The sequence below is a fragment of the Vulpes vulpes genome, chromosome 2 (genome assembly GCF_048418805.1).
Source record: "Vulpes vulpes isolate BD-2025 chromosome 2, VulVul3, whole genome shotgun sequence".
NCBI classification, from domain to species: Eukaryota; Metazoa; Chordata; class Mammalia; order Carnivora; family Canidae; genus Vulpes; species Vulpes vulpes.
In genome coordinates this window covers 121,562,127-121,589,311 of record NC_132781.1, presented here as the reverse complement: position 1 = coordinate 121,589,311, position 27,185 = coordinate 121,562,127, and the positions used below count along the sequence as shown (strand labels likewise).

General features: G+C 44.2%; 1 protein-coding gene and 1 non-coding gene across 8 annotated transcripts in view; both read left to right on the top strand.

Moving 5' to 3' along the window:
- The window catches only part of FGF1 (fibroblast growth factor 1), an 86,853-nt gene that overhangs the window by 41,207 nt on the left and 18,461 nt on the right, over positions 1-27,185 (top strand). For 2 of the 7 annotated variants that reach the window (XM_026018263.2, XM_026018244.2), the window contains exon 2: positions 25,201-25,403. In XM_026018263.2, the coding sequence (XP_025874048.1) occupies positions 25,235-25,403 (169 nt within the window). In that variant the 5' untranslated portion in view covers positions 25,201-25,234. Of the gene's footprint in view, positions 1-5,680; positions 6,070-25,200; positions 25,404-27,185 lie in introns of those variants that run through there. The other 5 variants (XM_072749880.1, XM_026018254.2, XM_072749882.1 and 2 more) reach the window with 5 other exon arrangements.
- On the top strand, positions 14,684-14,804 carry LOC112908477 (small nucleolar RNA SNORA36 family). The gene has a single exon (XR_003232941.1). It is a non-coding gene; the product is annotated as a small nucleolar RNA SNORA36 family (small nucleolar RNA).

Sequence of the window (27,185 nt, the reverse complement as noted above, 5' to 3'; positions counted from 1 at the left end):
AAGGCCCCACAGGACTAGCCCCTCAGGCCTCCATCAGGATTTTAACCTCGTCTGAAGGGACAGGGAAAATGAACTTGAGTTTACTTAATGAGCTACAGCCAAGAGAAAAGCAAAGCACTGGGGCCCTCTCTTTCCTTCCCTGTCTCCATGTAGCCCTGTTCTCTCATCAGGCCATTCCTCATCCTGTCCTAAGGCCACATCACTGCCCAGCAACCCCCGTGGTGCCCTGGGGAGCCCAGGGGCAGCGACCCCTCCGCTAACAGCGGATGCTTCCCTTCACTCCCCGCCCCCGGTTCAGAGCTCCCTTCCACCCTTGCTGTTTTGCTTTGTGTTTCCAAGCTTCATTAGATTTGATCTTTACTTACAAAAGCAAACAATTCATACATAAATTTATGTTTTAGCAGTTAATAAGCTCTGGCCCCACCATCTTTCTACTTTGTACCTCCATGAAATTAATGCGGTCCTCTTCACACATGCCATTTGCCAACAAAAAGCTAAATGATAATTCAGATCAAAAGACCTCCTTACTCTGGGAGTTAATTTCTTAAGAGCTCAGTTTTTTTTATCTATGAAAAAGAGAGTAGCAGTATATACTAAGGTGCCGCTCTATGAAATAATGAGACAACATCTAGGAAGCACTTCATAAGACAGCATAAACAAATTCGACTTTATAGTTATACACTTCTTATTTTTTTTTAATTTCCTAACATGCTATTATTCTGATCACTCTGACTTTTACAACTACCTCCTGCAGCAACTAGTGCCGGTTATATATTTCTAGTAGTGATACCAAATTTCCATGATATAAGTTCCAGTTTGAACACTAATTCACTTTTAAAAATACTAATTAAATGATAATTAAAGACACATTCTAGCTGCATCTATCTAGATTAATCAGGACAAAACATTCTATATATTTGGAAAATATATATTTCTTTCTTCCCACTGGAAGAAAAGGGAGGGAAATATGAAACCCCAACCCCAAGGAAATAAGAAACCCCAACCAACCCCTTAACCAACCCACCAACCAAGGGGGCAGCAGAAATCTCAGAGCGAATGTGGAAATCTGTGGCATCGTGCTGGAAGTAGCATACAAGACTGTTTTCAATGGGTTTCGACCAGCACCAGGACTGAAACAGCCATATTAGCCACTTAGTCCTCACGGCCCTCCTTCTTTCTGTGGCCCCCACAACTCGCTTTTCTTATCCTGCCATCCTCACCGGAAAACCTCTCGACTAGAACCATCTGGGTGTGGGTCTCCCTCAAGAGTTCTATGTTCCAAATTACCATTCCTTTCCCCTAAATCAAGGCTCTTTTTAAAACAGGCATATTTTCAAAATACTAGCCAGAAATCTTAGTTACCCAATTTAGTAAATGTCAGCACATATTCACTGAGCACTTACTAAGCGCAAGACAAGAGTGTGTCCATGGGGGAAGGGAGTACCTAAGATCCAATCCCTGTCCCCAAGGAGCTGAAAAGTCACTCAGGAGGCCAACCAGAGGATGCAAATAACTATAATTGCTGGGTGGAATATAGCGACTGCCACAAACCGCTCCAGCCAACACGCTGCAGGAGGAAACAATGAGTTTGGTAAGGATCAGGACAGGTGCAGGACGGAGGCAGCACTGGCCCTCAGAGAAGCATCTGTCCTTGGAAGAGATTATATTAACTCTTGTGGCCCACCAATTGGTGAGTTATTTTGAGTCCTTTGCCTATTCTGGGCTAACAATTGGAACGAAGTTTAGATCCTGACTTTTCTTCCCTGAAATGTGCCAGCTCCCTGCTCCTGAGGATCACGCAGTCTCCTCTAGCCAGTGAGGCACACTTGGGCACACGGGGCTCTGCACACATCCCTGACCCCACCCACTGAACTCCTGCTCATCCTCAAAGGTCACAGCTCAGTGTGACCCTCAGAGACACCCCTACCACCCTCCACCTGCTGGTGCACTCCCCCTCTCCGACCACAGGTATCTGATTTCAATGGAGGGATAGAGGAATTGGCATTTTTTCAGATTGTCTTAGTCAGCTGTTCACTCTTTAAAAATGCAAGTATCTCCCCCTACAGGAATAAAAAGAGACAATGAAAGCAAGGACTTGGCTTTTCTGTTGCCTCTGTGTCCTCGGTGCCTGATAAATCATAGAATTTAATTTAATAAGTATTTGTTGAACAAATTAATGAATAATAACAGATTGACTCATCTCTTCCCTGGTTTTTTTCATCTCTCTCTGAGCTGTCAGTTTTTGTGGGGAGAGAGCAATGGTTTTAGAAAATATGTAGCATTAACGTCATATTGATGTAATCAATCAAAGATACTCATACTTGGGGCCGCCTGACTGGCTCCATCTGTATAGCATGCAACTCTTGATCTCGGGGTCGTGAGTTTGAGCACTACGTTGGGTGCAGAGATTACTTAAAAAGAAAATCTTTAGGGGATCCCTGGGTGGCTCAGCGGTTTGGCGCCTGCCTTTGGCCCAGGGTGCGATCCTGGAGTCCTGGGATTGAGTCCCATGTCAGGCTCCTGGCATGGAGCCTGTTTCTCCCTCTGCCTGTCTCTCTCTCTCTCTATGTCTGTCATAAATGAATAAATAAAAAAAAATCTTAAAAAAAAAAAAGTCCGGTGCTTTAAAAATAAATAAATAAATAAATAAAATAAAATCTTTAAAAACATACATTCATCTTGGGATTCAGTATGGCAACTGGCAATTAGCACAGTTTCTCACGCTTCGGTTCATGAGGGGTTTTTCTGCACAGCACAGGTCTTTTTAACAAAACAATATGCTGTGCCATACAGACAGCTTGTCATCCCCCTCCTGCCCTCATTCCTTTCAGCAAATATTCATTAAGCACATATTACATACCATGACTGTGCAAGACATTGCAGATAAAAAGCTGAGCACCACAGGCAATGACTATCTCCTAATGGAGCAAAGTCGAAAGAGAGAAAGAGTCTGGGAAACAGCGCCAGTGAGGGACAGAGGGATAAGGGGCAACCCCTGGAGGGCTGGGCTTGGTCCTGGGGCTGGTGGTAAAAGAAGGCTTATTTGAGTAACATCTGAAGGAGAAGTAGGAATGCGTTTGGGGTGGGAGGCAATGTTGGCAAAGGGAGTTCCAAGCCGAGGGAAAAGCAAGTTCAAAGGCCTGGAGGTGAGAGCAAGCTTGGCACATTTATAAGATGGACGTTCACTCTGGTTAGATGCGACTGAAGGGGCCGATGCCAGGGAACATGGGTCTTTTTATTCAACACCAAGACCAAGAGAGAGTGGAGGCAGTGCGGGTCACTGGTTTTGCCTCAGGAAATGACTGGAATGTAAGCTCCATGGGGTAAGGACACTGCCAAGCTTTGTTCACCATCTGAGAACAGGGTCGGGAACAGGCGATTCTTAACAGCCATTTGCTATGTGAATGAATGAAGCGCCCTAAGATGACCTCAGCCATCCCCTGTGGTGTCACCAGGCCCCAGGGCATCCTAAGACCAGCAGGCATCTTGAGAGCTGGCTGGTCTGCTCCTTCTCTTCCAGGCTGTCTCACCTGCCCTTAAAACTCCCAGAGTGACACTATCTTGTACATTTTATAAAGCATAGTAGCATGACTCGGAAATTCAGTTCTTTGAGGTCATACACATGCCACAGAGGGACAGACGATCTGTCCAGTCATTTGGTGAGTCACAGCAGGATGGAGAGGAGCAGGGACAACAGCCCTCAATGCTCAGACAGGCAGGTCAGGCAGCAAGGGCACTCTGGCTCCCCAGCATTATTTGTCATCTGTTAAGATGTCACGGTGCCTCATTTCTAAATCTGCTATTGAAGATCAATGAGACCCACTGTCTCAGAGCAGCTATTTCATGCAGAAATTATATTTTGTGGTATAGTTGGCAGTGATGAATTTAAAATCCAAGTTAATCTCCTCTCTCAGTACCATGCACTGGCTGAATGCTGCTGTCTCTCTCAAAGGAGGCTCCTGCGTCTGTGATCCAGCGTATCCTGGCTGGGAAGCTGGGAAGAATGGACACCACAGGTGGCCTCTGCCCACATCTATCACCTATCTGAGGTCCCACTGCCTTTCACTCGGGCTACTGCACCTGTTCCCTACTTCTGCCTCTCCTCCCCTACTTCTTTACTATGCAGCCAGAGTGACATTTTTAAAAAGCTAATTTGATTATGTCATACCCCAGCCTGCACCGCTCAGTGGTTTCCCACAGTCCTCCAGAGAAAAGTTTCCAGGGCTCTGCATGGCCTGACCCTGCCATCTCTAGTCACAGCCATCTCTCCTCATCCACAGTGGACTATTTTCTCCCCAAATGAAATGTGTTCTTCCTGGACTCAGGACCTTAGCACATGCTCTTCCTGCTACCTTCTTTTTCCTATTCACTAGGAATATAAACTCCACTTCTTCTAGAAAGTCTTCCCATCTCTCAGATACTGTACCCAGTATCTAACCCTCATGGATCCCTGGATGTCACTGCAATATCCAGTTCACTGGGAATCCCTTTTTATAGTGGGTCTTCCCCTACTAGAATGTGAACTTCACGAGGTCCTCACTGCATCTGCCTTGTTCCCCACTATATTCCCCCTGTCTGGCACATAGTGGAAGCTCATCAAATGAGTAAAGGAGTACTCTAATCTTTGAACTCTTGGGAACGACCTGACTGATTAAAGTAGGAGGCAGAGAGAAACTGAAACGTAACAGAACCTCATAACAATCCTAAGCTAAATGACATTCCTCACTCAGGAGGCCTGATTTGGTCTCATCATGGGCTTTGGCTTGTATATTGTGACTAGGCCTCAGTTAATTCTTTAGAACTGGTTTCTGGTTCGGTTTGGAGAAATAGGGCCCGTGTCACCATGGTCAGTAAACCAGAGCTCTGCAACAATCCAAATCAAGTCAAGATGCATTGGAGTGTCTGCTGGTGGCCTGGGCCTCTTGCTGCACAGACTAGAAGCCCTCCCATCCCAGTCTCACACAGCAGAACAGGCCTAGATGGACCGGGAGCCTTCACCCATTTTGTCTTACCTTCCGTTTTATTCTCTTCCTCCCCAGCAAGGACAAACAATAATTGAGTAAAGGAAATATGAGTAATGGAAAGAAAGAGAAAAAAATAAACATATCAAAATGGGCAGTGTCCCTCGGGCCACTGCTTTTAAAGAAAACAAGGAGAGTAGATTTGGAGATATTTCAGTGACTTTGCTAAAAAGGAGAAAAATAATCAAGCTGGCCTTTCCCTTTCAAGGCTGAATTCTTTCTCTCTCTCTCTCTCTCTCTCTCTCTTTCTCTCTCTTTCCATGTAGAAAGGATTTCCCAGACCAGGGGCTGTCACTCTGGCATGCATCAGAATCCCTTAGGGAGATGTGTTGAGTTTGCAGATGCCAGCCCAGACTCAGGCTCAGTGAGTCTGGCCCAGTGAATGAAAACCCCCGGGTGGCTTAGTGGTTGAATGTTTGCCTTTGGCTCATGTCCTGATCCCCGTGATTCCCGGGGCCTGGGATCAAGTCCTATATGGGCCTCCCCCCAGGGAGCCTGCTTTTCCCTCTGCCTGTGTCTCTGCTTCTCTCTCTCTGCGACTGTCATGGATAAATAAAGAAAATCTGAATGAAAGCCAGCCAGCCAGCCAGCAAGCAAGCAAACCCCTGGGGGAGGGGCCCTGACGTAGTCCCCTGGCAGGAAGGGCCCTCTCTGAGGACCAAGGCTCAGGAGGTAAAGGCAGAGTTACGCCCTGTGCCTACCGACATCGGACAGCTCAGGGAAGAACCTCAGAGGTGCTCCTGGGCAACTCTGTTTGTGTGAGCTCCTGGGCTCCCCTGGGTACTGAAAAGCTTGCTCAAGGTAAATGGGAAAGGCCTAAGAAAAATTTAAAGAATTTGGGCAAAATATACATTTTGCAATGTATGAGCAACATTTTTTTTTTTTATGCAACACTGAGCAACCCACCTGTGGACCTCACGAGTCGCGAGGGGGATGCAAAGTCCTCGAACCAAAGCGGCCGCCTCCCTCCTCTAGGGAAGGGCGGAGCTGAGCGGCCCTTCCAGCGCGTCCCTGCCGACCCGGACCGACGGAGGAGGCGGCGGCCCGGGTGAGCCCCCAGACAGGGCCGCAGCCCGCAGCGTTCGCAGGCTGCGTGCCGCGCTAGTCACTCCCCACGCTTTTATCAGTTTGATCTCTACAACTGCCCTGTGAGCAGCGCTGTTCACGTGAGGACATGCATTCAGGGAACAGCAGCAACTTGCCCGCAGTCAGTCCATCTATAAAGAGGTGACTCAGAGATCATCTCCATCATTCTGAATCCCGGTGTCTCTTATTTTAAATACAAGGACAGACGCCACCTGGAATGCTCCAGGAGCAAGACCTCGCAGCTGCCTGCCGTGTGTATTTGGGCCGGACCAAGCCTCACCTCAGGTTCTTAGCTCAGTGCTTATTCACAGCCTTCAATACTGCACTCTGTGGCAGGCACAAAAGCCCCAGATTTAGTGAGTGGGAGGGGAGGTCCCCTTTGCAAGAATTTACTATAAAGGGGCGCCTGGATGGCTTAGTTGGTTAGGCATCGGCCTTCAGCTCAGATCATAATCCCGGGGTCCTGGGATGGAGCCCCACGTTGGGCTCCCTGCTCAGTGGGGAGCCTGCTTCTCCCTCTGCCTCTGTTGCTCCCCCTGTTTGTGTGTGCTCTTGTGTGCTCTCTCGCTCTCTCTCTTTCAAATAAATAAATAAAATATTTTTTAAAAAAGGAATTTACTGTACATTTACAAATTTATAGTGGATTAAAGAGACAGACATAAAATACCTACAGGTAATTTTACTAGAGGTCTGGGAATTGCTGGATTAAACAGTCATGGGTGCCTGGAGATTTATGGAGGAGGTGAGCTTTGAACAGTGGTCAGGGCTGGTGAGTGAGAGCTGAGAGGTAAGGGTGGTGCAACAGAGGAGAAAAGCAGCTGAAGCATCAATCAACTCCAAGCTGCCTGTCGCCCTTGCTACCCTGGGGACTTCTACCTGCCTCAGACCTAGCCCAATGGACTCTGGCAAGCACCCAAGCCCATATTGGAAGAGCCACACTTGGGTTGGGTCTTGTGTCCAGAAACGCCTGGAGTGAAATCCCAAGATGGGTGCTGTGAATCCTAGGAGCAATGTTAGGCAAAAGGAGCGAGGTTCCCATTTTATGAGGTGACTGAAACCAAAATCAGCAGGTCTGAAACTTTCAAATAGATTTCTCCTCTACCTTCAAGAGCAGATGTATACATCAAAAACAAGCACGCATAAGCCAAGGAATAAAAATGTAACTTAAACCCATTAATGGGTGGAAACTTTCTGAATATTTTGAGTAAAAAACCTAGCAAAATTCATGTGCTTTCCCCAGCAATTCCACTTCCATAAATCCTCCCCAGGGAAGTAAGAGTGTGGGGTGCAAAGATGACTACAGCAGTTTTGTTCATAAGAGTGACAGACAGTACACAACTCAAGCGTCCAACGAGAGATTAGCTGACAGAGTTTTGTAGGTCCACATAACGGAATCCTATCATCCTATGCAGCCATTACAAATGGAGGTGTAGATTTATGTTTATAAACGAGGAAAAAAATCCTAATTATTTAGTAAAGTGTGGTTATAAATAAGCAGATTATAAAACTATATATGTATATAATTTTACAAAGTGGAATCATGATTCTACTTTCTTCAGACCAAGCCTGAATCAATTTAACAGAACTGAAGTCATATGGCATAAATTCTCTGATCAGTGTGATTAGATATCAAAAACCATAACATAACTAGGAAAACTGCAAATATTTTCAATTAAACAACATACTTTGAAATAATCCATCAAAAGAAAAAAAAATCCAAGGAGAATTTATAGAACGATTTAAACTGAACAGTATACAAAATATAGCATATGAAATTTTGGGGAGGCAGCTAAAACAATTATTTTTTTTAAATTTTTATTTATTTATGATAGTCAGAGAGAGAGAGAGAGAGAGGCAGAGACACAGGCAGAGGGAGAAGCAGGCTCCATGCACCGGGAGCCCGTCGTGGGATTCGGTCCTGGGTCTCCAGGATCGCGCCCTGGGCCAAAGGCAGGCACCAAACCGCTGCGCCACCCAGGGATCCCCTAAAACAATTATTAAAGGGAAACTTTTACCTCTAGCTGCTCATATTTAAGAAAAATATTTTAAGGTCTGATATTAATGGCCCAAGATTCTGCAGGAAAATAAATAAATAAAAGGGCAAAGTAAAGTAAAAGTAAGCCCAAATCAGAAAAATGCCGAATAAAGGTAGTGACAAAATAGAAATCAGGCAAACAATGAATAAATCTAAGAAAACAGAAAGTTGTTTTCAAAAACACCTCAGATATTCCTATATATAAGGCCCTTTGCCAAAGGCTTCAATCTCTACGAATAGACATGTTAACAGAAGTTATCTTGGCTGATAGGATCAGGGATAATTTTTAAAGACTTCTTATTGCTGGTTATCTATATTTTATTTTTTTTTTCTATCTCTCTTTTGCATTTAAGGGTTACTAAGGGGACTGACATCCAAGGCTCATTTGCTGAAAAGCAACAGACCCTAACTATTAACCCTCTGTTTCCCAAAGTAGGGGCATGTGTCCCTGTTGATACAGAATTCTGAGTGGTGCAAAGATATCTTTCAATCACACTGCAAAAAGAAAGGGAGACCCCCTTGATGTTTCCTTCAGTCATTTTGATTGTATTCAAGGAGACAGCCTTGGTTTGGTACAATTATGTTTTCCATTGCTTTTCTCTCTTTGCAAGTGAAAAATCTGCAGGGGCAGGGAACGGCCCCTAAGCGGAAGTCAATCACAGCTGCCCTTTCACTGTATTTGAGGACTGCCTTCTGTTCATGGGATGCTTTTGCATTTAACACTCCAGAGATAAAGCTTCCTTTATTTTTTTTAAAGACTTATTTATTTATTCATGAGATACAGAGAGAGAGGCAGAGACACAGGCAGAGGGAGAAGCGGGTTCCCCACAGGGAGCCCTATGTAGGACTTGATCCCAGGACCCTGGGATCACCACCTGACCCGAAGGCAGACACTCAACCACTGAGCCACCCAGGTGTCTCTAAAGCTTCCTTTAAATAGGAAATTAAATTTAAGTAAAACCATAGGTCAGTAATTTAAATAAAATTCACAAATAAGGAATTTGGGAAGGGGATAATGATCAAAATGATGAAGGTGGCACACCTGTACTGCAGTCCCAGGAAAGTGGGGTTAAGCTCCGGTGAGGATGAAACTGCCCCTGAGGGCAGATCAACCAAGCACTGGAATGTCCCCATAGATCTTGCAGGCCTCGATTCCTATCTAGCCTGTCAGGGTACTATAAAGCAGCAGCATGGAAATAATAAATGTGCAATTTGCTCAGGTGATGACCCAGGCAGTAGGGAGACCATTTCAGAACAGGATTCTAAATCCAGATAAATCCTGCTAAGAGGATGATTGAAGTGGGAGGTTTCTAAGAGCAGATAACATTTCTTTGCAATGTTTGCCCAAAGGAAAGAGGCCCTTCCACAGGAAGAAGGTCAAGTCCGATCTATTTTTATAAAAACATTTCAAGTGGTTTAGTGAACTTTATTTCCTGTGGTTCCCAGGAATCCTGCAGCAGGCTCCCAGGAGGGATGTTGGTGATAGGGAGCAGAGACTTGATGAGTGACAATCAATAATTATCTCTATATTTGCTTCACTTTTTCCAATAAAAATAATCTAAGGGGAAAACACTTGCTCTAGAAGAGCAAAGTTCACAACAAACAAATAGCAGAATGGGATAGGAAAGTCCTTTTGTCTACAGCAGTGTCCTGAGGTCAGGATTTTGCAAGCTGAAGATTGATTTATTCATTCAGTCCCTTTTATTCAACAAATAATTGAGCAACCCCTCCTTGCCAGGCACTGTTCATGGGCTGGGGAAAAGATGGTAAATAGACATGGCTTCTGCCCTCCGGGAGCTTGCGGTCTACTAGGGGAGGAAGACATCAGGCTCATGAACACATGGATAGATATACACTTAATTACAAATAATGGGAAGCATTGGGAAGGAAAGAACAGGAGGCACAAAAGAGACTAGTGGGGATGGGGATGGGGGCAGAACCTAGGTTGGGAGGTCAGGGAAGACCTTTGAGGAGGTGGCTTCAGCTGCCATCTGCAGAGTGAGTAGGAGCCAGCCAGGGGAAGGTGCTAGAAAGTGAACAATTTGCATGAAGGCTGCCACGTGGAAGAGACCACACTGACTCAAGAATCCAAGAGAAGACGGGAATGGAGGAGTGACTGGAACATAGTGGGCAAAGGGAGAGAGTGCTAAGAGGTCAGGGGCCAGGTCACCCAGGAGCTTGCAGACCGTGGTAAGGATTCAGATTTTATTTTATGGAAATGAAAAGCCATAGAAGGTTATAAGCAATGAGGTTAATGTAGGTTTTCAAAGATCCTTCTGTGTATAAAAACGGTGGAAGGAGCCATCGACTAAAGAGGAGGCTATTTCAGAAGTTAAGACAGTAGACTGGGCTGGGGGTTGACAGTAGGTACTAAGTACACAAATTTGATACCCTTTGGACACCTGGGTGGCTCATTGGTTGAGCGTCTGCCTTCAGCTCAGGTCGTGAGCCCCATTCAGGAATCAAGTCCCACATCAGGTTCCTGACAGGGAGACTGCTTCTCCCTCTGCCTACGTCTCTGCCTCTTTCTAGGTGTCTCTCATGAATAAACAAAGTCTTAAAAAAAAAAAAAAAAGACAGGATCAGCAACAGTGCTGTGCCAAGCCACATATGGAGTCCAAGGCCAAAGGAAAATGCCTGTAATATAGATCCTGTCTGTATTTAAAATTTTCATATTTTGTTCACTTCCTCACTCTTGTTCTGGCTAGCTGACCTTCCCCACCTGTAAACCAAGAGGCCACCATGTCATCACTTTCTGCTCTTAAAATAGATACTATGCAAAGAAAACTAATGACAAAAATCATCACAAGCTCCCTGGTGGTACAGATGCTTTTCTTTTTCCTGATTCTGGAGACTGTTTAGACAGAAAGTGCATCATAGTTGCTCCATTAATATTTCTGAAAATGTTAATGGCTAACATCTATCAGGCTCTTCATATGTCAGGAACTTTGCCAGAAACTGGTAAATACAATGATCTCATTTTACCCTCACAGCAATCCTGTGAGGTAGGTTTAGTATTATCCCTGTCTTACGATGACTGGCATATACTTGACTAGCACTTAGTGAACACAGGAAGAAAGAAAGGATGTGGAGATCGAAGGGTAAATGAGAGAAAAGAAAGTGAACAGGCCTCCTACTATTCCTTAGAAGTCCTATCTGGGTAACCAGTGATTTCAACTCCCTTAGCAAACACTATTCTCTGACAAGCATTAATTACCCCACTTAAATGGACCTGTATGAAAAGGAAACTATACATAAATATTACCTTTTTCCATAGGGATTATTTTTGGTAAGTTAGGTGCTTTAAACCGAACAGCTTTCCTAAGATCATATTTCTTGAACTCACTCATTCCCAAGTATTTACCGAGCAATCACTGTGCATCAGGCACACATCTCGGTGCTGTCCTATGTGAGCAAATCAAACCCAAATATGGGTCCTCATGAGGCGTATAATCCATTGTGTGTGTGTGTGTGTGTGTGTGTGTGTGCATGCACGCATGTGTGTATTGGAAGGTGTGTTGGATAAGACAGTCAATAACTAGTAAGCAAACACATACATAAGATCATAATTTATCAGGATGCATGAGTGATTCAGTGGTTGAGTGTCTGCCTTTGGCTCAGGTTGTGATCCTGGGGTCCTGGGATCGAGTCCCACATCAGGCTCCCTGTGGGGAGCCTGCTTCTCCCTCTGCCTATGTCTCTGTCTCTCTCTCTGTCTGTCACGAATAAATAAATAAATACATAAATAAATAAACTTTAAAAATCATAAATTATCATAGGCATTATAGAACTATAGACAGAGAAGTGAGGAGAGGTCTCCTAGCTAGAGTGGGCCCAACACAATTAGACTCAGGGAGACAGATATTCTGCTTCACGTAATACTTACGCTGCTAAAAATGCTGTGTGAAGAATATTTGCACATCAAATCAATCAAACTCCCACTATGGAGTGCGAAACTTTACAACCTAATGACTTACTCCTGTCAATGACAGTTTGGAAAAGCAAAACCATTTATTCTTTTCTGCACAAACACATTCATCGAAAAGGTCTTCCCACCACTAGAGGGTCAAGAATACGATGCTAGAAAACACTGGAAAATGCTACACCTTCTGTCTGCCCCACCTTCATAGGCCCATCTCAATGTCTAGATTTATGGAATTCCGGGGGAGCCCCTTGAACCCGACAACACCAAGAAGGAGCCAAGGAATGCAGAACCTTTGAAAGCCAGCAGAAATTATATGCGAAAGATGGCAGCCCAGCGAAGTAAGGAGAAGTCCCTCTGATGTTACTTCTTGCCTCCTGTTGCCTAATCTACTTTCAAAGGCCAGTAATGTAGAAATTCTCCATTTCTCAAACAACCCCACCCAACATAGTAGCACTTTAATCTCTAAAGCATGAGAGAGGAGTCGTGGACAGTACAGGGTATATAAATGGCTTTGAAAGGTCAGTCAGAAAAAAGAAATAAACAAGGAGAGAAACCATGAGGAGCTGAAGGAATGAAAGCAAACCATGCTTTGAACTACCTGCCAACTTGAACGCAAACTCCCCCTGAGAGGCCACAGTTGCCAAATGAGCAAACTGTCAAGGTGACTGGTACCCACCAATGCTTGTAATGCACACTGCGTGCCTTCCTGGAGATGCCAGACACCAGGGGCAGATTTATCTCACAGTTTACCTTCTTGCATATAAGATTTCAACACACTTCCAAGCTCTTTCATCCTTTATCAAACACCAGTCCTTGCCTGGGGCCTTCGGAGATATTCTCCTTCCTTCATCTCTTCCCATAACCGCCTCTCCCCAACCCACCCAGGTTCCTGTCAACAGCTGGGTTGTGTATAGGCCTGTGTGTGGAATGCCAACGATACGGTCACAGGACCACGAGAGCCACTGGGCATGCTGAAACAGGGCAAAGTGTGCAAAGGGGAGAGAATGGTCCCTTTTGGACTTTTTGTGTGGGATCAAAGAGAACTGGCAAGTGAAAGGGACCTCTAAAAATAGCCAAATCCTTAAAAAGAAATCATGCAAAAGGAAACAAGGTTTATACTGTCCCAATGTAGACCCTGTGAAAACTAAGCCCTGGCAGGCTGGTGCTGGGACGGCCTAATATTTTTCTTCCTGCCCTTTGTCTGAGATACCCACTGGGTCCCTCTGCAAATCCTGGACCCTGCTCCCCTACCTGCTTCCTCTGCATAGTGCTAGAAGCCTCTGCAGGAATGTAGCTCTCCTGGGGCACAGCCAGGGCCTCCATGGCCCACTTTCAAGATCCAGAATAGACTCTGACATATTAAACGAGTTCCATGGGGTTTACATTCCTCCTTTGTATCCAAGCACCTTAAACACAAAATCTTATGCCAGGATTGCTAACCATTCTTCCAGAGATGCCTGGATATCATCTGTCTGGCAGAAATGTGAGTTTTGTCCTTTTTCCTCTTCAGTGCTTTGAATGAGCCTGGGACCCTTGGCAGTAAGGCTGCTGGACAGAGGGGCTGACATAACACACTGACGTCTTGGGGCTCAGGGTTTTGCTCTTGGCTAAGCCATAGATTTGCTTTGATAAGCTGTTCGGCCCCTCTGTGTAACACCTCTCTTGGCCAGAGCAAAAGAGAAAGGGTTCATCTATCTCACATAACAGGATGAACAAAAAATACAAAATGATTATAAAGTACTTTGTGTAGCATCTACACAACAGGCATCCAGAGATGTTGCTTATTCGTATAAAATGCTTTGTGAAATGTGAATAACCAATGCATTAAACCATCGGCTCTTATTAACAACCATAACAACACCTTCTATTTCCTAGGCACTAATTACATGTGAGGCCTCCCTTGCTCTATTCCTTCCTCATGGCACCAGGATGAGAGCAGTATGCTTAACAGCATTGTTTTACAGATGAGGCAGCTAAGGATCAGAAAGGTTAATGACTTGCCCAGTCATGCAATCAGTGAATGACATAGCAGAAACCAAAACCCAGGTCTATGAGAATTTCCCTTTTTCCTGGCCTTTCCCAGCCCAGTCTGAAATAGGACCATCCACTGAGTTCCCCCAGTGGACTCTGGCCTCACCCTAGCCCTTTGAAAGGAATGGCAATTGATTCTACTGTGACAAAGGGTCAGGAGGGATTTGACTGTCCCTGGGTCATCTCGGGGAAGCATCACAGTGACAATCAGAAAAGTGCTGGTGGGAGTATTTATAGCTGAGAAAGGGGGACTGTTCTGTGTCAAGGGAGGAACTTGCAAAAGACTTCATTCAACAGACACAAGTATCTGTCGATGGAGCTACATGAGTTATAGGGGCAGGGAGGGCGTGGGGGGTGGGGCGGGGGGGAGTAAACAGAAGAGAGAAGCTAAGGATCATTCATCCAAAGGGCCTTTTGTCTTTTTCCCGTATTTCCATGGCAGTTAAAATTATGGACTCTGCAGTCAGAAAACCCTACGTTCAGATCTCGGCTCTAACATTGATTTATCTGTGTGACCTTAGACAAACTATTTAAACTCTCCAAGCCTTGGTGTCCTTAGCTGCAGACTGGGGATTAAAAGGCATTGCCTTGAGTTCAGTTCAGGGCAGCCCCCCTGCTTAGTATTAAACTCTGGGACATGACCAGGCTAGGGTAGATGATTACATGGAGAATATTACTCTATTCATTTATCTCCCAGCCTACAAAAAGAGAGAAAGAAAAAAAGAAAGACAGAAAGAAGGAAGGAGAAAAGGAGGGAGGGACAGAGGGAGGGAGGAAAGGGAAAAGCAATGCCAACCTTAAGGAACTTCTCTGAGGATTAATCAAAATACTGTATGTAAAGCACTTAGGACAGTACCTGGTACATAGTAAATGTTTAAGAAAAGGTCTTGCAATATTTTATTATTGATGGACTTATCTGATTATTTATGAGTATGTCCAGAACAGCCTATTGGGAAACATATGGTAGGGCAAGCCCTCAGCATTTCCAAAGAGATAACACATATTTCAAAAGACTGAGCTTGGAAAGCTAAATTTTGTAGGTCATGAGGGAAGAACAAGAAACACCTAGCAAGCAGACCATCTTCCTATGAGTTGGGAGGTCTGCTATCTCTGAGAAAAGAACGTCCTTGAGGGCTGGTTCTGGAGATTGTAACTTGCACAACATTTTCAAAAGAGTTTTGGAGGCACATCCACAAGGGAAGGCTAGAGGACGGCGGAGGGCTGCCAAAGCCCCTGCAGAATCACTTTGCATTTGGCTGGAAGCCCAGGGCTCTAAAGCATCAGTCTGTAGAAAAGATACTTCCACGTAAGATGTGTGTGGGTCCTCAGCATGGCCGAGAGCCTGCAGGATGCTCTGTACTGGGGTACACCATTAATATTCAAACAGAACTGGGGCTTGCTCTCCATGACACTGCGCCATGGAGGGCTCTGTTTTTCCTCTTGGAGGATGTTTTCTCTAAGCATTAGAATAATTCCTGACCTCCAACTGAATAATGCTCTAGGGGGGTCAGCCTCTGGGGGATGGATAAGCCCCACTGCAGAGAATTAAAGCTCCAGAACGCAGGGAACAAGTAATGGATACTGCAGGAGGTCCCTGGGAATGTATGTGTCTCTGCTTCTGTGTCCTACTCCTCATGAAGGAGTGTGGGGTCTAAGACTGGGATGGAGCTGCTGGGTGATACAGCTGGACTGGATTCCCAGGCCCCCACTTCTTGCCAGCTACATGTGGTCCAGGCATCTATGCCCCTCTTACTGGAAGCTCAGCTGTATTGATCTAGTATAGCCAGATTATAACCTCCTTAAAGACAGATGCTGTGATTTCTACTGCAGGCCCGGAAGCCCTTATCTGAATAGGTTGAGGGCTAGATCTCTCTGAGGGATTTTAGAAAGGTTGTTTGGTACATATGTTGTATATTATGGGGCAACTTCACTGGGGTCTGGGCAGTCCCCCATAATCAAACACACTGGTGATTCTGCACCAGATTACACAAATATTACACAAAGGGTGACAAATAAGGACTTTAAATTGTCTCAGGATGGTTTGGGTCAGGTTTTGCCACAACTTGAGTTATGAAAGAATGTCTAGTTCTCAGAGTTTTTTGCATTTCAGAATGTGGAGTAGGGATTTCAGGTCTTTTTTTTTTTTTTCCATTTCTGTTTCTTTCTCTTTATTTTCTTTTTTAAATTTCCAGAACAGTCTGCCTGTGGCAGGTGCTGAGTAGAAGTGGTTGGAGTCTCGAGGATGATACCTTCATCTCCCTCAAATAATATTTGATCCTGGAAGCCAAGGGATGGTTTATTTTCAGTGACCTGCGGATTCTTGAGGATTAGAAGGATTCTAAATGAAAGAACAGGAGAGAAAGACATTGAACCCACAGGCTCTCTGTCATCCTGGAAAGTCACACACAAACCCATGGAATACACTGAGAATGGTCACGAGTACATGATATTCCGTGCTCAAGGAAATGAGAGGAGGGCATCACAGCACATCAGTGGCAAGGGCAAGCCTTAACCAATCACTTAGAAAATTATATTTTTTCAAATATTGCTAAAGTATTAGTAAATGTTAAAATCAAGTTTGTTCAATCCTAAATCAATAGCACAAGTGGTTGGCAAAATGAAACAAGATACACAGAGAACAATAATCAAGCTAACATCTGTGAACACTCTTTAAAACACAAGTTTTCAAACTTTGGTCTATTTTTTTTTTAATTTTTTAAATTTATTTATTTATGATAGTCACACACACACACAGAGAGAGAGAGAGAGGCAGAGACATAGGCAGAGGAAGAAGCAGGCTCTATGCACTGGGAGCCCGACGTGGGACTCGATCCCCGGTCTCCAGGATCGCGCCGTAGGCCAAAGGCAGGCGCTAAACCGCCGCGCCACCCAGGGATCCCAGGCTTAGCAGTTTATAAGAGTGATCACTGAACACAGCAATTCTGTGCAGTAGCTAATGGGGCCCCATCCTGCAGATGGGGAAACTGAGGCTCTGTGAGACTGAGTGAGTACTTTGCTTGTGAGTGTCCAGCCAGGACTAAATTGGACTCTAGTAGTATGTTGTATGTTGGTAAATCAGCTGTCAGAGAGAAGGAAGGAAGGAAGGAAGGAAGGAAGGAAGGAAGGAAGGAAGGAAAGAAGGAAGGAAGGAAGGGAGGGAGAGAGGAAGAAGAGAGAAAACAAAAGAAAAAAGAAATGAGAGAAAACAGCCCAGATTTATACTATTTTCTAATTTCTGTGGTGTAAACACTCTCATACAAGGGTTGATTTCAAGCTCACTAATGGTTTACTAACCAGCTTCCAAAATTCCTGAGTATTTAAAAATTGGCTTTTACAAATCTGTAGGAACCATCTCCTGCACACACGGTCGAGTCCACCCCATGGCCACATCCACAATTGCTGCCAACTTTGGAAGATGAGATTTCAGCTCATGGAACAAAACAGGCCTGAGAGCAGCACACCAACATGCTAGCTCCACCAGTCAGCCCAGCTTGCATTCCTACCCCAGACCTGGTACAGATCACTGAGGGTGGAGAAAGGGAGAAAAGACAGAAGAACACTCTGTCTCCTTTTCTTCAAGCAAACCTTCCTTCACTGGAGGGTATGACATGGGTTCCTGCCAACCTGGCACTTCTTGGCAGAAATAATAAAACCTTGGATTCTTTTTTAAACCCCACAAACTTTTGTCTCAGTGAGATAAATAGGTCAAACTTGAGACTAAAAGATCTGACCCTTTTTTGAGATCCTTAAATCCTCAAATATGGCCTTCGAAGAAGAAAATCTCTTCTACAAGTTGGGGAAAATGTCTGGGTCTGCTTTCAACCAAGGGTAGGATATTCCAGCCTAATTTGCACTCATATAAAAATACATTTAGGCTCTTCTTTTAGCCTCTCTGTTAATACCAGCAGGATCCCACCTTCTAATTAGGTCTTCTGATAACATGTTTCCACTAGAGGCTCCTAAGGAGGGATTGGCCTGGCATTCAATCAACAAATACATGGAGAACGAAATTACATGCAGGCATGTGCTAAATGCAGGGTCTAGAAAAAAAGGCATAGCTTTTATTCCAGAGCTTCAGAGACTAGTGAAAGAGACAATCAGGTAACCTTAGTTAAATTATATTCCTTCCCTTGTTCGACAAATATTTATCAAGGGCCCATTAGATACCAGGCATTTTGCCAGGTACTGGGGATACCATGGTGAGCAAGACAGATTGGTTTGTACTCTTGTGGAGCTGGCGGTCCAGTCATAAAAGGAGACGTTAATTAAATAATCACAAGAATGAATGTGTGATTAAAAAATGAAGTGAGAGCTCTGAGGAAATGTTAAATGGTCCTACGAGAACTGGAGGCAACTGACACAGTTAAAGAAAGTCAGCAAAGCCTTCCATGAAGGCTTTGAACTAAGACTTGAACTAAAACCTCGGAGTTAACCAGGCAAGTGGGGGAGAGGGAAAGGGAGGAACAGTGCTCTAGAGAGAGGGAACAGTGCAGGCAAAGATCCTAGGGTGAACAGGAGTGCGGTGGTTTCAGGGGAATGGAAGGCCAGTTTGGGGAAAAAGCATGGTGGGTAGTAAGGCAGGGGAGGAAGCCAAGGCTGGTCCTCAGAGCACTATAGGCCCTATTAGAACTTTTATTTTAGGGATGTCTGGGTGGCTCAGTGGTTGAGCATCTGCCTTTGGCTCAGGTCGTGATCCTGGGGTCCTGGGATCAAGTCCCACATTGGGCTCCTTACAGGGAGCCTGCTTTTCCTATGACTATGTCTCTGTCTCTCTGTGTCTCTCATGAATAAATAAAATCTTTTTTTTAAAAAGAACTTTTGCTTTAAAGCAAATGGTTAGTTTTATTTCTTTTTTGTCATTGAAATATAGATGACGTACAACATTATATTAGTTCTAGGGGTGCGATATAGTGACTCAACACTTATACAGGTTATGAAATGGTAGAGATAAGGCCTTAGTCTGCACCCAAGCACTGGGAAGACACTGAATGGTCAGTGGGAAATATTTGTGGCAATTACAGCCAGGGCTTTCATAGGGTAAATGAAGAGCTACTGTAAGAACATACAGGGAGCTAACATTGGTGTATGTGGTGTGGAGGAAGAGGAGGAAGGCTAGGGCTGGGGGGTACACTTTTATCGGCTTTCTGGAGGAGGAAATATATTAGATGAATTTTTGAAGGATGAGTATGACCTAGCCAGGCCACGGTGGAAGGTGGAGGGAGAGAGAGAGCAAGAAAAACTTCTGAGTGAGTGTGAGAGTGTGGGGGTGATTGCAAGAAGAACAAGCCAATAAGAGACAAGGCAACAGAGTTAGGCAGGGACCCATGATGAATGCCTCACGGGTCATGGTGGAGTCTGGGTTTTATCCTCATGGCAGAAGAAAACCCACTGACACAAAGGTTCTCAGCAGGAGAATGATGATCAGACACATGCTTCGGGAAGGCCCCTAGCAGCAGAGTCCAACGTGGGTTGGAAGGTTGCAATGCTGTAGAAGACAGACCCCGTCTGCCTGCCTTAGCAGCCCAGGTGAGACAAGGTGTTGCATCTGTAGGGAGCAACCACAGTGTAGATGGAGAAGAGAGGATGATTTTAAGAGACATTAAAAAGGTACAGTTGAGTAGGCTTTGTCACCAGGGGATGAGTAGGAGTGACTTCTGCTCTACCCACAGAACATTCTGAACAGAATGGATTCTTCTACTTAAAGGGGGCAGGGTTCCCTTGGGTGCTCACTCAAATAAGCTTGTGAATTGTGCATTTCAATCTACACCCTTATTAATATTTTCTGTGTGTTTGCTTTAACATTTGTGACAGAAAGGTACTCAAGTCTCCCACCAAACCATGGTGGATTTGCCAAGCTTTCTTCACATTTTTGATAATTTTTGTTTCATATGTTCTGAGGCTATGTCATTAAGTATACATAAGTTTAAAGTTTTTATATCTTTCTGTTGAATTATTCCACTTATCATTATGTAGTGATCTCTTTTACTGTTGATCATTCTTTTTACCCTAGACCTAATTTCTCTGATATTAACATAGCCACATCAATTTTTACTTCTTATTAACACTGGTATCTATTTTTCATCTTTTTGCTTTTAACCTTTCTGTGTCCTTATGTTTTAAATATGTCTCTTGTAATCATAGTGTAGGTAGAATTTTTAAAAATCCAGTGGCTAGTACATTTAGCCCATTTACATTTTATCATGATTATAAATATATTTGGATTTATTTCCGCCACCTAATTTTGAGCACTGTTTTAAATTTTCTATTTTTTTTTCTGGATTCCTTTGGATAAGTAGTTTTTTGTTTTGTTTTGTTTTGTTTTGTTTTGTTTTAACCTTGTTTCCCTTATCCCTAACAGTTGCTGGTTGAAATCACTGCATTCTATTTCCTTTCTTTCAGTAGTTACTCTTAACATTTATATGCATTTAATATTTAACTCAACAGAATCTAAGGTTAATTACTATCTCTAAGAGTTAATGCTTTTGGATGATGCCATTGATAGAAACTTACAGCCTATTTGGAACCATAGGTGAGAGCTATTATACATACACTTAGTTGGAGGACATATACCCAATAATCAGCTTTGTCAGATGCCTATACATCTACTTTTGGTGGCATTATACATTTTGTAAAATATTCTCTTTCATGGGTATCCTGCATTACTAAAGCAGTGACAGGAGTTTAAAAAAATACATCAGTGTTTGCTTTTCCTTGATTCTTAGAACCTAACATTTTTCCTGCTCGCTTGACTACCAGGACCAAACTGAGCACAAACGTCTCCTAAATAGTGGACTTCATAAATGTCACTTCAACAACTGTCCATAAGCTGAGAACTGAGTCTGAAATGGTGACCCGGCTTCTCTCTTACATAACCATACCTTACCTTTACCTCCTTCACCCTTCCTGCTGTTTGTGGCCTAAGTGATGGGGAAGGAGCTAAACTAATTTCTCCCAAACATGAGAGGGAATGAAAAACTCTATCTGCATATAAACTGGAAAATTATTTCAAATCTAGCATTCAATGGCCATTGACCTAGATCACACCAGGCTTCAACTAGCTCAAGATAACCAGTTATTCATATCTCCTATAGGTCGGGTCACATTTTTGTACTTTCCAAGTGTTACAAATACTGTGCCTATTAACCCTTCAGACAACTCTGTGAGGGTAGACAGGATGGGGATGATTGGAGGAAACATCTCAGAAGGAGTGAATGACTTACCTAGGTTCCCAGAGTCAACTTGTGCATAGCTGGGGCTGCATGGTGTTGCTCACTATCTCAGATTGAAAAGTGACTGTTGTGTTGCAGGGCAAGACTGTTTATTTATTATCCTGTTCATGTGTCAGAGTTCAAGTTCTCTTTGAGCAGCTACAGATGACAAACTATGCCAGCCTTAGCACAGATATTCCAAAAAGCTTCATGTTGCCCTCACTTTGGTGTCACTGAGAAGTCAAAAAATCTTCTGCCTTTCCCTAAATATCACCAGTGCCCCAAATCTCAAAAGGCTGGGCTCAGCACACAGTGATGACATGAAGTCTACTGGGCTTGATATTTTCCAGCTCCCAACAAATATACACAGATAACCTCCACCCCTGACAGCCAACAAAAAAATCATAACAAGAAGCAGAATTATAAATTTCTATTACACTTAATGCCTGATTTCATGCAGTTAATGGATTCATTTATTAGAGCAATTTGTGAAAATCCCCAAGGGCCCATGAAAGCTGTTGCTTAATGGTTCCTTACTCTTATCTTTTAACAAATACTGAATAGGCAAGGAACTTAGGACTATCTACTGCTTAGAATATAGGTAAGTGTAAACAAAGCCAAAAACATAAGGGCTTTTTGTGCCTCTGGGGTTTCCTTCAGCAACAAAAAGGGATTTCATTTTCTGTATGTTTCAGCTGATTCATAAATCCCACTGCCACAGCCTATCAGCTTCATGTTGACTCAGGCTGATTTTCAGGAGTCACTATGTTCTCCCTCAACTTTCCAGCTTTTCACCCTGTGAACTGCAGGATGATGGGAGCAATTGAAGTCAGTGTGCCCCCCATCATTGTCCCTCTTATTGGGGGGAACAGGCAGAGAACAGAGTCGTAGCTTTATAACTGCAGGGTGTATGTGATGGGGAGGAGAGGGACACCTGAGGACCTGCTGGCCTCTGGCCAAGGTTGTTCACCTGGGGAGATCTCCATAATGATGAAGCCCAGGCTGCATGGCTTATACATTGGCTTATACATACATGAGAATGTGAGCATTAGGACATCCTTGGCCAGAGCTGCTGCCTCCAACCCCAGGAGCCTCAGGAGTATCTGTTTCCTCTTCGTATTAAGGGGACAGAAACAACAGTGCAAATGCACAGTGCCAAATCCATACCCAACACTTAGAAAACAACACAACGGAGAACCTTCACCGGTGCTGGATCTAGAAGGGAAGCCATCTTTGCCACCCACATGGTCAGGGGCACACAGAGACTTCCCCTTGAGGAAATCCACGGACAACAACAAACAGAATCCTGTCCACCAAAGGCTGACAATGCAAATGACTATCTGTACAGTTAAATGGCAACCACCAGTCTCTAGTTATTATCTCCTGTACCAAATTAAGTATACAACTTAGCAAAGGTTTTCTTTTTCCTTGGGGGGAAGAAAAACAAAAAATATTTATTATCTCTTAGCTGTACTTCAAGGCACGGGAATCCGATCACTGTTGCATGTTAATGGAGAGGTGATGGGTGAAGATGTCCAAGTTTGGAAGAATTAAACTGCTTTATATCAGAAGGGGATCCAGAAGTGAGTGGAGTGAGGAAGTAGAATGAGAGAAAGATTGAGAGGGTGGGTGAAAAAGGGCTGAGCAAAAAGGTAGAAAGAGAAACCGTGAGAGGGAGAGGTGGGCCCACAGACATAGCGACTTGTGGATTAATGAGAAGGGTTTGGAAGAGTGTGGATTTGGGAAATGTGCCCCACAAGTTAAAGTGTGGATGTAAAAAACATTTTCAATCTGTTACTCTATTATCTGAAAAGAGCTGGACAGAGTTTCAACATATGTGAAGGGGATATTTGGGATGGCCTGACTCTAAATATAATTTATGTACCATATGCAAAATTCTCCTTGGGGGTCGTTGGAGAGACTGCAAAGCAAAGCTGAAACAAGGGACTGTGACTTGTCCCTGGGACTGTAGACTGAAGACATGGACACAGACATTAAAATGCCTGGAGCAAAAGAAACAAATAGAGGCTTCCAGCATGAACCCTACTGCCAAAGTCACTAGGACAAATTATTCAGATTGTTGCCTTGATTTATGATGGAAGTGTTTTCCATGAAAGCAGCTTTATGAGGCTGCCCCGGGGACAGTTAGGTGGATGAATTGATGGATGGATGGATGGATGAATGAGAGATGGATGGACAGATGGAGGGATGTATGGACAGATGTATGAATCAATGGAGGGATGGATAGATGAATGGAGTGAGGGAGAGATGGATGGTTAGTACAGGGCATGCAGGAGGCTGGTGGGCCTGCTCTGAAGTTCACAGTGCTCCCTAAAGTCTGGTGATGTGGGGTCTCCTGGGGAATGAGGACTTACCTGGAGTCCTGCTTCAAGGTTGACATGAGGACAAAAGTTGGTGGTGACAGCCAACATCTGGGTCACAGATTAATAACTTAATGAATAAAAAGCTCATGGGGGCAGATGTATGTGCCAGACAAGAGGTAAAAATCCCAATTGCAGCAATGATACTGCAGTTTCATTGAAGTCACTTCACTGAGGGCAAGTGATGGCTCTGTTTCAACACACTCCTTTTGAGGCTCCGCACCACCAAGTAGAAGCTGTTGACCTTGGACAGGCCATCAAACATCTATAAGCTTCTGTGTCATTTTAGAAAAAAATGGAGATACTATGAATGTCTGCCTCAAAGAGTAATAAAGAAGGTTACATGAGCTAACCTGTACCCAGAATATGTCAATGATGATGATCATGGTTATTGTAAGGCCACTTGATGATCACTATGCACAGTCAGCACCTACTCACTCTGGTAAGGAAGCTCCCACAGCAGTTTCCTAGCTCCTCTTCTCCTCTTCCTTGCGTAGCCCTGTAGTCACCAGTGCTTTGTCCTCCTAAGTGGTGGGACAAGAAGATGTTTTAGAATTCTAACATTCATTAGTTTAGCATTTTAAAACTGAGCCTTGTGTCACTGATGCATTTTTACACTGATAATATAAATTTCTACAGAGTGTGTATACACAATATTAGAGGATCATAATGTATAATCTGGTGGCATCTGTGTCAGAATAACTATGTCTCTCTAGAAGATACGTAGGATGAAGATGGCCTCTGTACAAGGGACAGACCCACCTTCTCTGTGTGATATGAGGACATAGGGGAAGCTGGGGAAGCATAACTGGTAGATGCTTCATAACGATCGGTCTCATAAAACCTCCTTTGGTAGAGTGTCTGCCCTTTAGATCCCCACATAACACGGGCCAAGTGCTTGTTCCCCACTCTGGTTCTGCTCCCACCAGCAAAGCCTTTACACATTAACCCGAGGCTGTCCCTATTGTGGGTGGTCTGAAAGACCTCCATCCCTTTCCTAGGGGTCCCGAACACTCAGGTTCTCAGAGCTATCTGCGTACATGGGGCCGGCAGTCCCCCAGCCAAAACTGTGGGAGGATGGAGAGCAAAACCTCAGTGCCGGCCTCTCGGCTTTTGTGGGTTTCAGCCCACAAAATAACCCAGGTGTTATTTTAGTGCAACTTCAGTGTTTAATTTGAGGATATGTGTGGATCAGAAGGAGGGACCAAGACATTATTTTTTTTTCCCTTGCCCAAGTGATTAAATTTGAAATTCTAAAAAATGCACAGCCTGGACCAAAGCTGTGTCCAATTGGGAAGTGAGAAACGTCCTGAAAATCCCTCCCATGCCAGAGACCTTTCTTCCTTAACCGCTGCCCACCACCCAGGCCTGTTTCCTGTGGCCATCACCTGGGCAGTCTGTGGTTACTCCCCGACTCAGAACCCTGAGCGCTGAGGCTCTCCTTCCCTTCTTGAAAGGGTACGCGGCACCTTTGCCAGTGGGACATTCTACAAGGTTGTTTAATTTCTTCCAGCCTTGAAAGCACCATAACCAGCAGCTGCAGAGCCATGGCTGAAGGGGAAATCACAACCTTCACTGCCCTGATGGAGAAGTTTAATCTGCCTCCGGGGAATTACATGAAGCCCAAACTCCTCTACTGTAGCAACGGGGGCCACTTCCTGAGGATCCTTCCAGATGGCACAGTGGATGGGACAAGGGACAGGAGCGACCAGCACAGTAAGCACCCATCTCTCTTGTGGCCTCCTGCCTTCCTGCTGTCTTCCTTAGTCAAGGATGCAAGAAGGGAGGATGTGTACCTATGGGTACCCTTTTTCTGCATGACACACTCAGAGGCAGGGTGATATAAATGTGCGCAGGGTCTAGGTTTGGATAATAACACACTGTGAGAGCTACAGTCTACCTAAAGGGGTCCTATTTCAAGGTTTTAAAAGGACTATCTGTTGACCTAACACAACTGCTTTGAGATCTGATATGGCCGCCAGCGTTCAACTGTTCTGGGTTTCTGTAACTAGTGAAGAAAGGCCTGGCCCCCAAGGCTGGTGAGGGCCCCGCCTGCTCTCTGACAGGAAGAGCCACATGGGGCAGGGGCAGTGAACCCTACACAAAGACGTGGGCTCAGTTTCATGTTAACGGACTCTCCAGGTTATGTTTCCACTGGGCTTGATTTGTGAAATCCTAGTTCATAATCATAGTCTTACACATCATAAATTATGCAGCTTTTGCTTGGCCTATCATGCAGATGTGGTTGTGGTGACTGGGAGGGGTAAAGTCATTCTCCAGACCTTATAGAAGCGGGAGGGCGGGAGCAATGGGAGCCAAATGCTGACTATCTCTTCCAGGCTTTCCTGCCAGCTCAGCTCTCAGATGGTGTTGATAAATGGAGGTATGACTTTAGAGAAAAGAATCTTCTTGACTATCTAGGAACAAAAATCTCTTCCTTCTGCTTTAGTACTTCTCAAAGTGGTGTGTACATTTGATATTAGGGGTCTGGGTCCTATCGTGACATTATCAGGGATTCCCTAAGCACCACTGAAGCATTAGCTGTTATAGAGAAGCCAAAAGTCAGAACTGGTTCTTGCTTAAAGGGTTAGTGATCTACGGGTAAAGCACACTCTGAATCAAAAGAAGAAATGCATACGGGAAACCAGGAGATAGATAATAATAGCAGAGATAGCAAGTGAGGTTCTATAGAACAGGCTTTAAATGGAATGCAAACTACTGACCTTGATGGTTTATATACCAAACAGTCTTAATTATTTGTGTAATATGCACCAAAGGTTGCAGACTGGAAGCACAAATGACCACCTCAGTGGTGCTCATTCTACTCTTAGATGCAAAGGTCATGGGGTGGAGAAGCCACCATTTATGGATTAGAAGGCATTGTCTCTTCCTTCCCACTCACCAGGCATACCCTTGAGAAACGGAGGAGGAAGGCTGATGTTGGGGCTTGCAGCTGCAGGGTTATATATTTTCAGGGGGTTTTGTCTTGATGGCTTATCTTCCAATCGGCCTAGAGAATGCCTTATACTTGATGATGAAAACTAGGTACCAGAGTGAGGCAAAAAAGACTCCATTTAGTACATTAAACAAATATATCTAAGTAACATTTACTGCAAATAAATGGACTTAGATTGTAGTCCATTGCGTGAGGCAAGCTACACAATTCATGTAATCTGCCCCCACACCACAAGGCAAAGAAGCTTTAATTCCTTTGGAATTTTAAATGTTTCTGATAAGTCTCACCCATTTTCTGAACCAATGGGAATGCTCTCTGATGCTCAGAATCTCAAGGGAAAGAACCATGATGATGTGTTCCTCAGGGTTAGACTGGCTTTTCTGAGAAATCTTGAATTCTGGGAAAACAAGACACTACAATTAGGACTTCCAAGTACTGGAATTTCTGTACAAATGGCATGTGATTTCATTGTTGTCATCCCATCATTAACATTATCGATTGCATTCTGGGTATGTAACATTGGGACAACTTCTGCAAGTGCT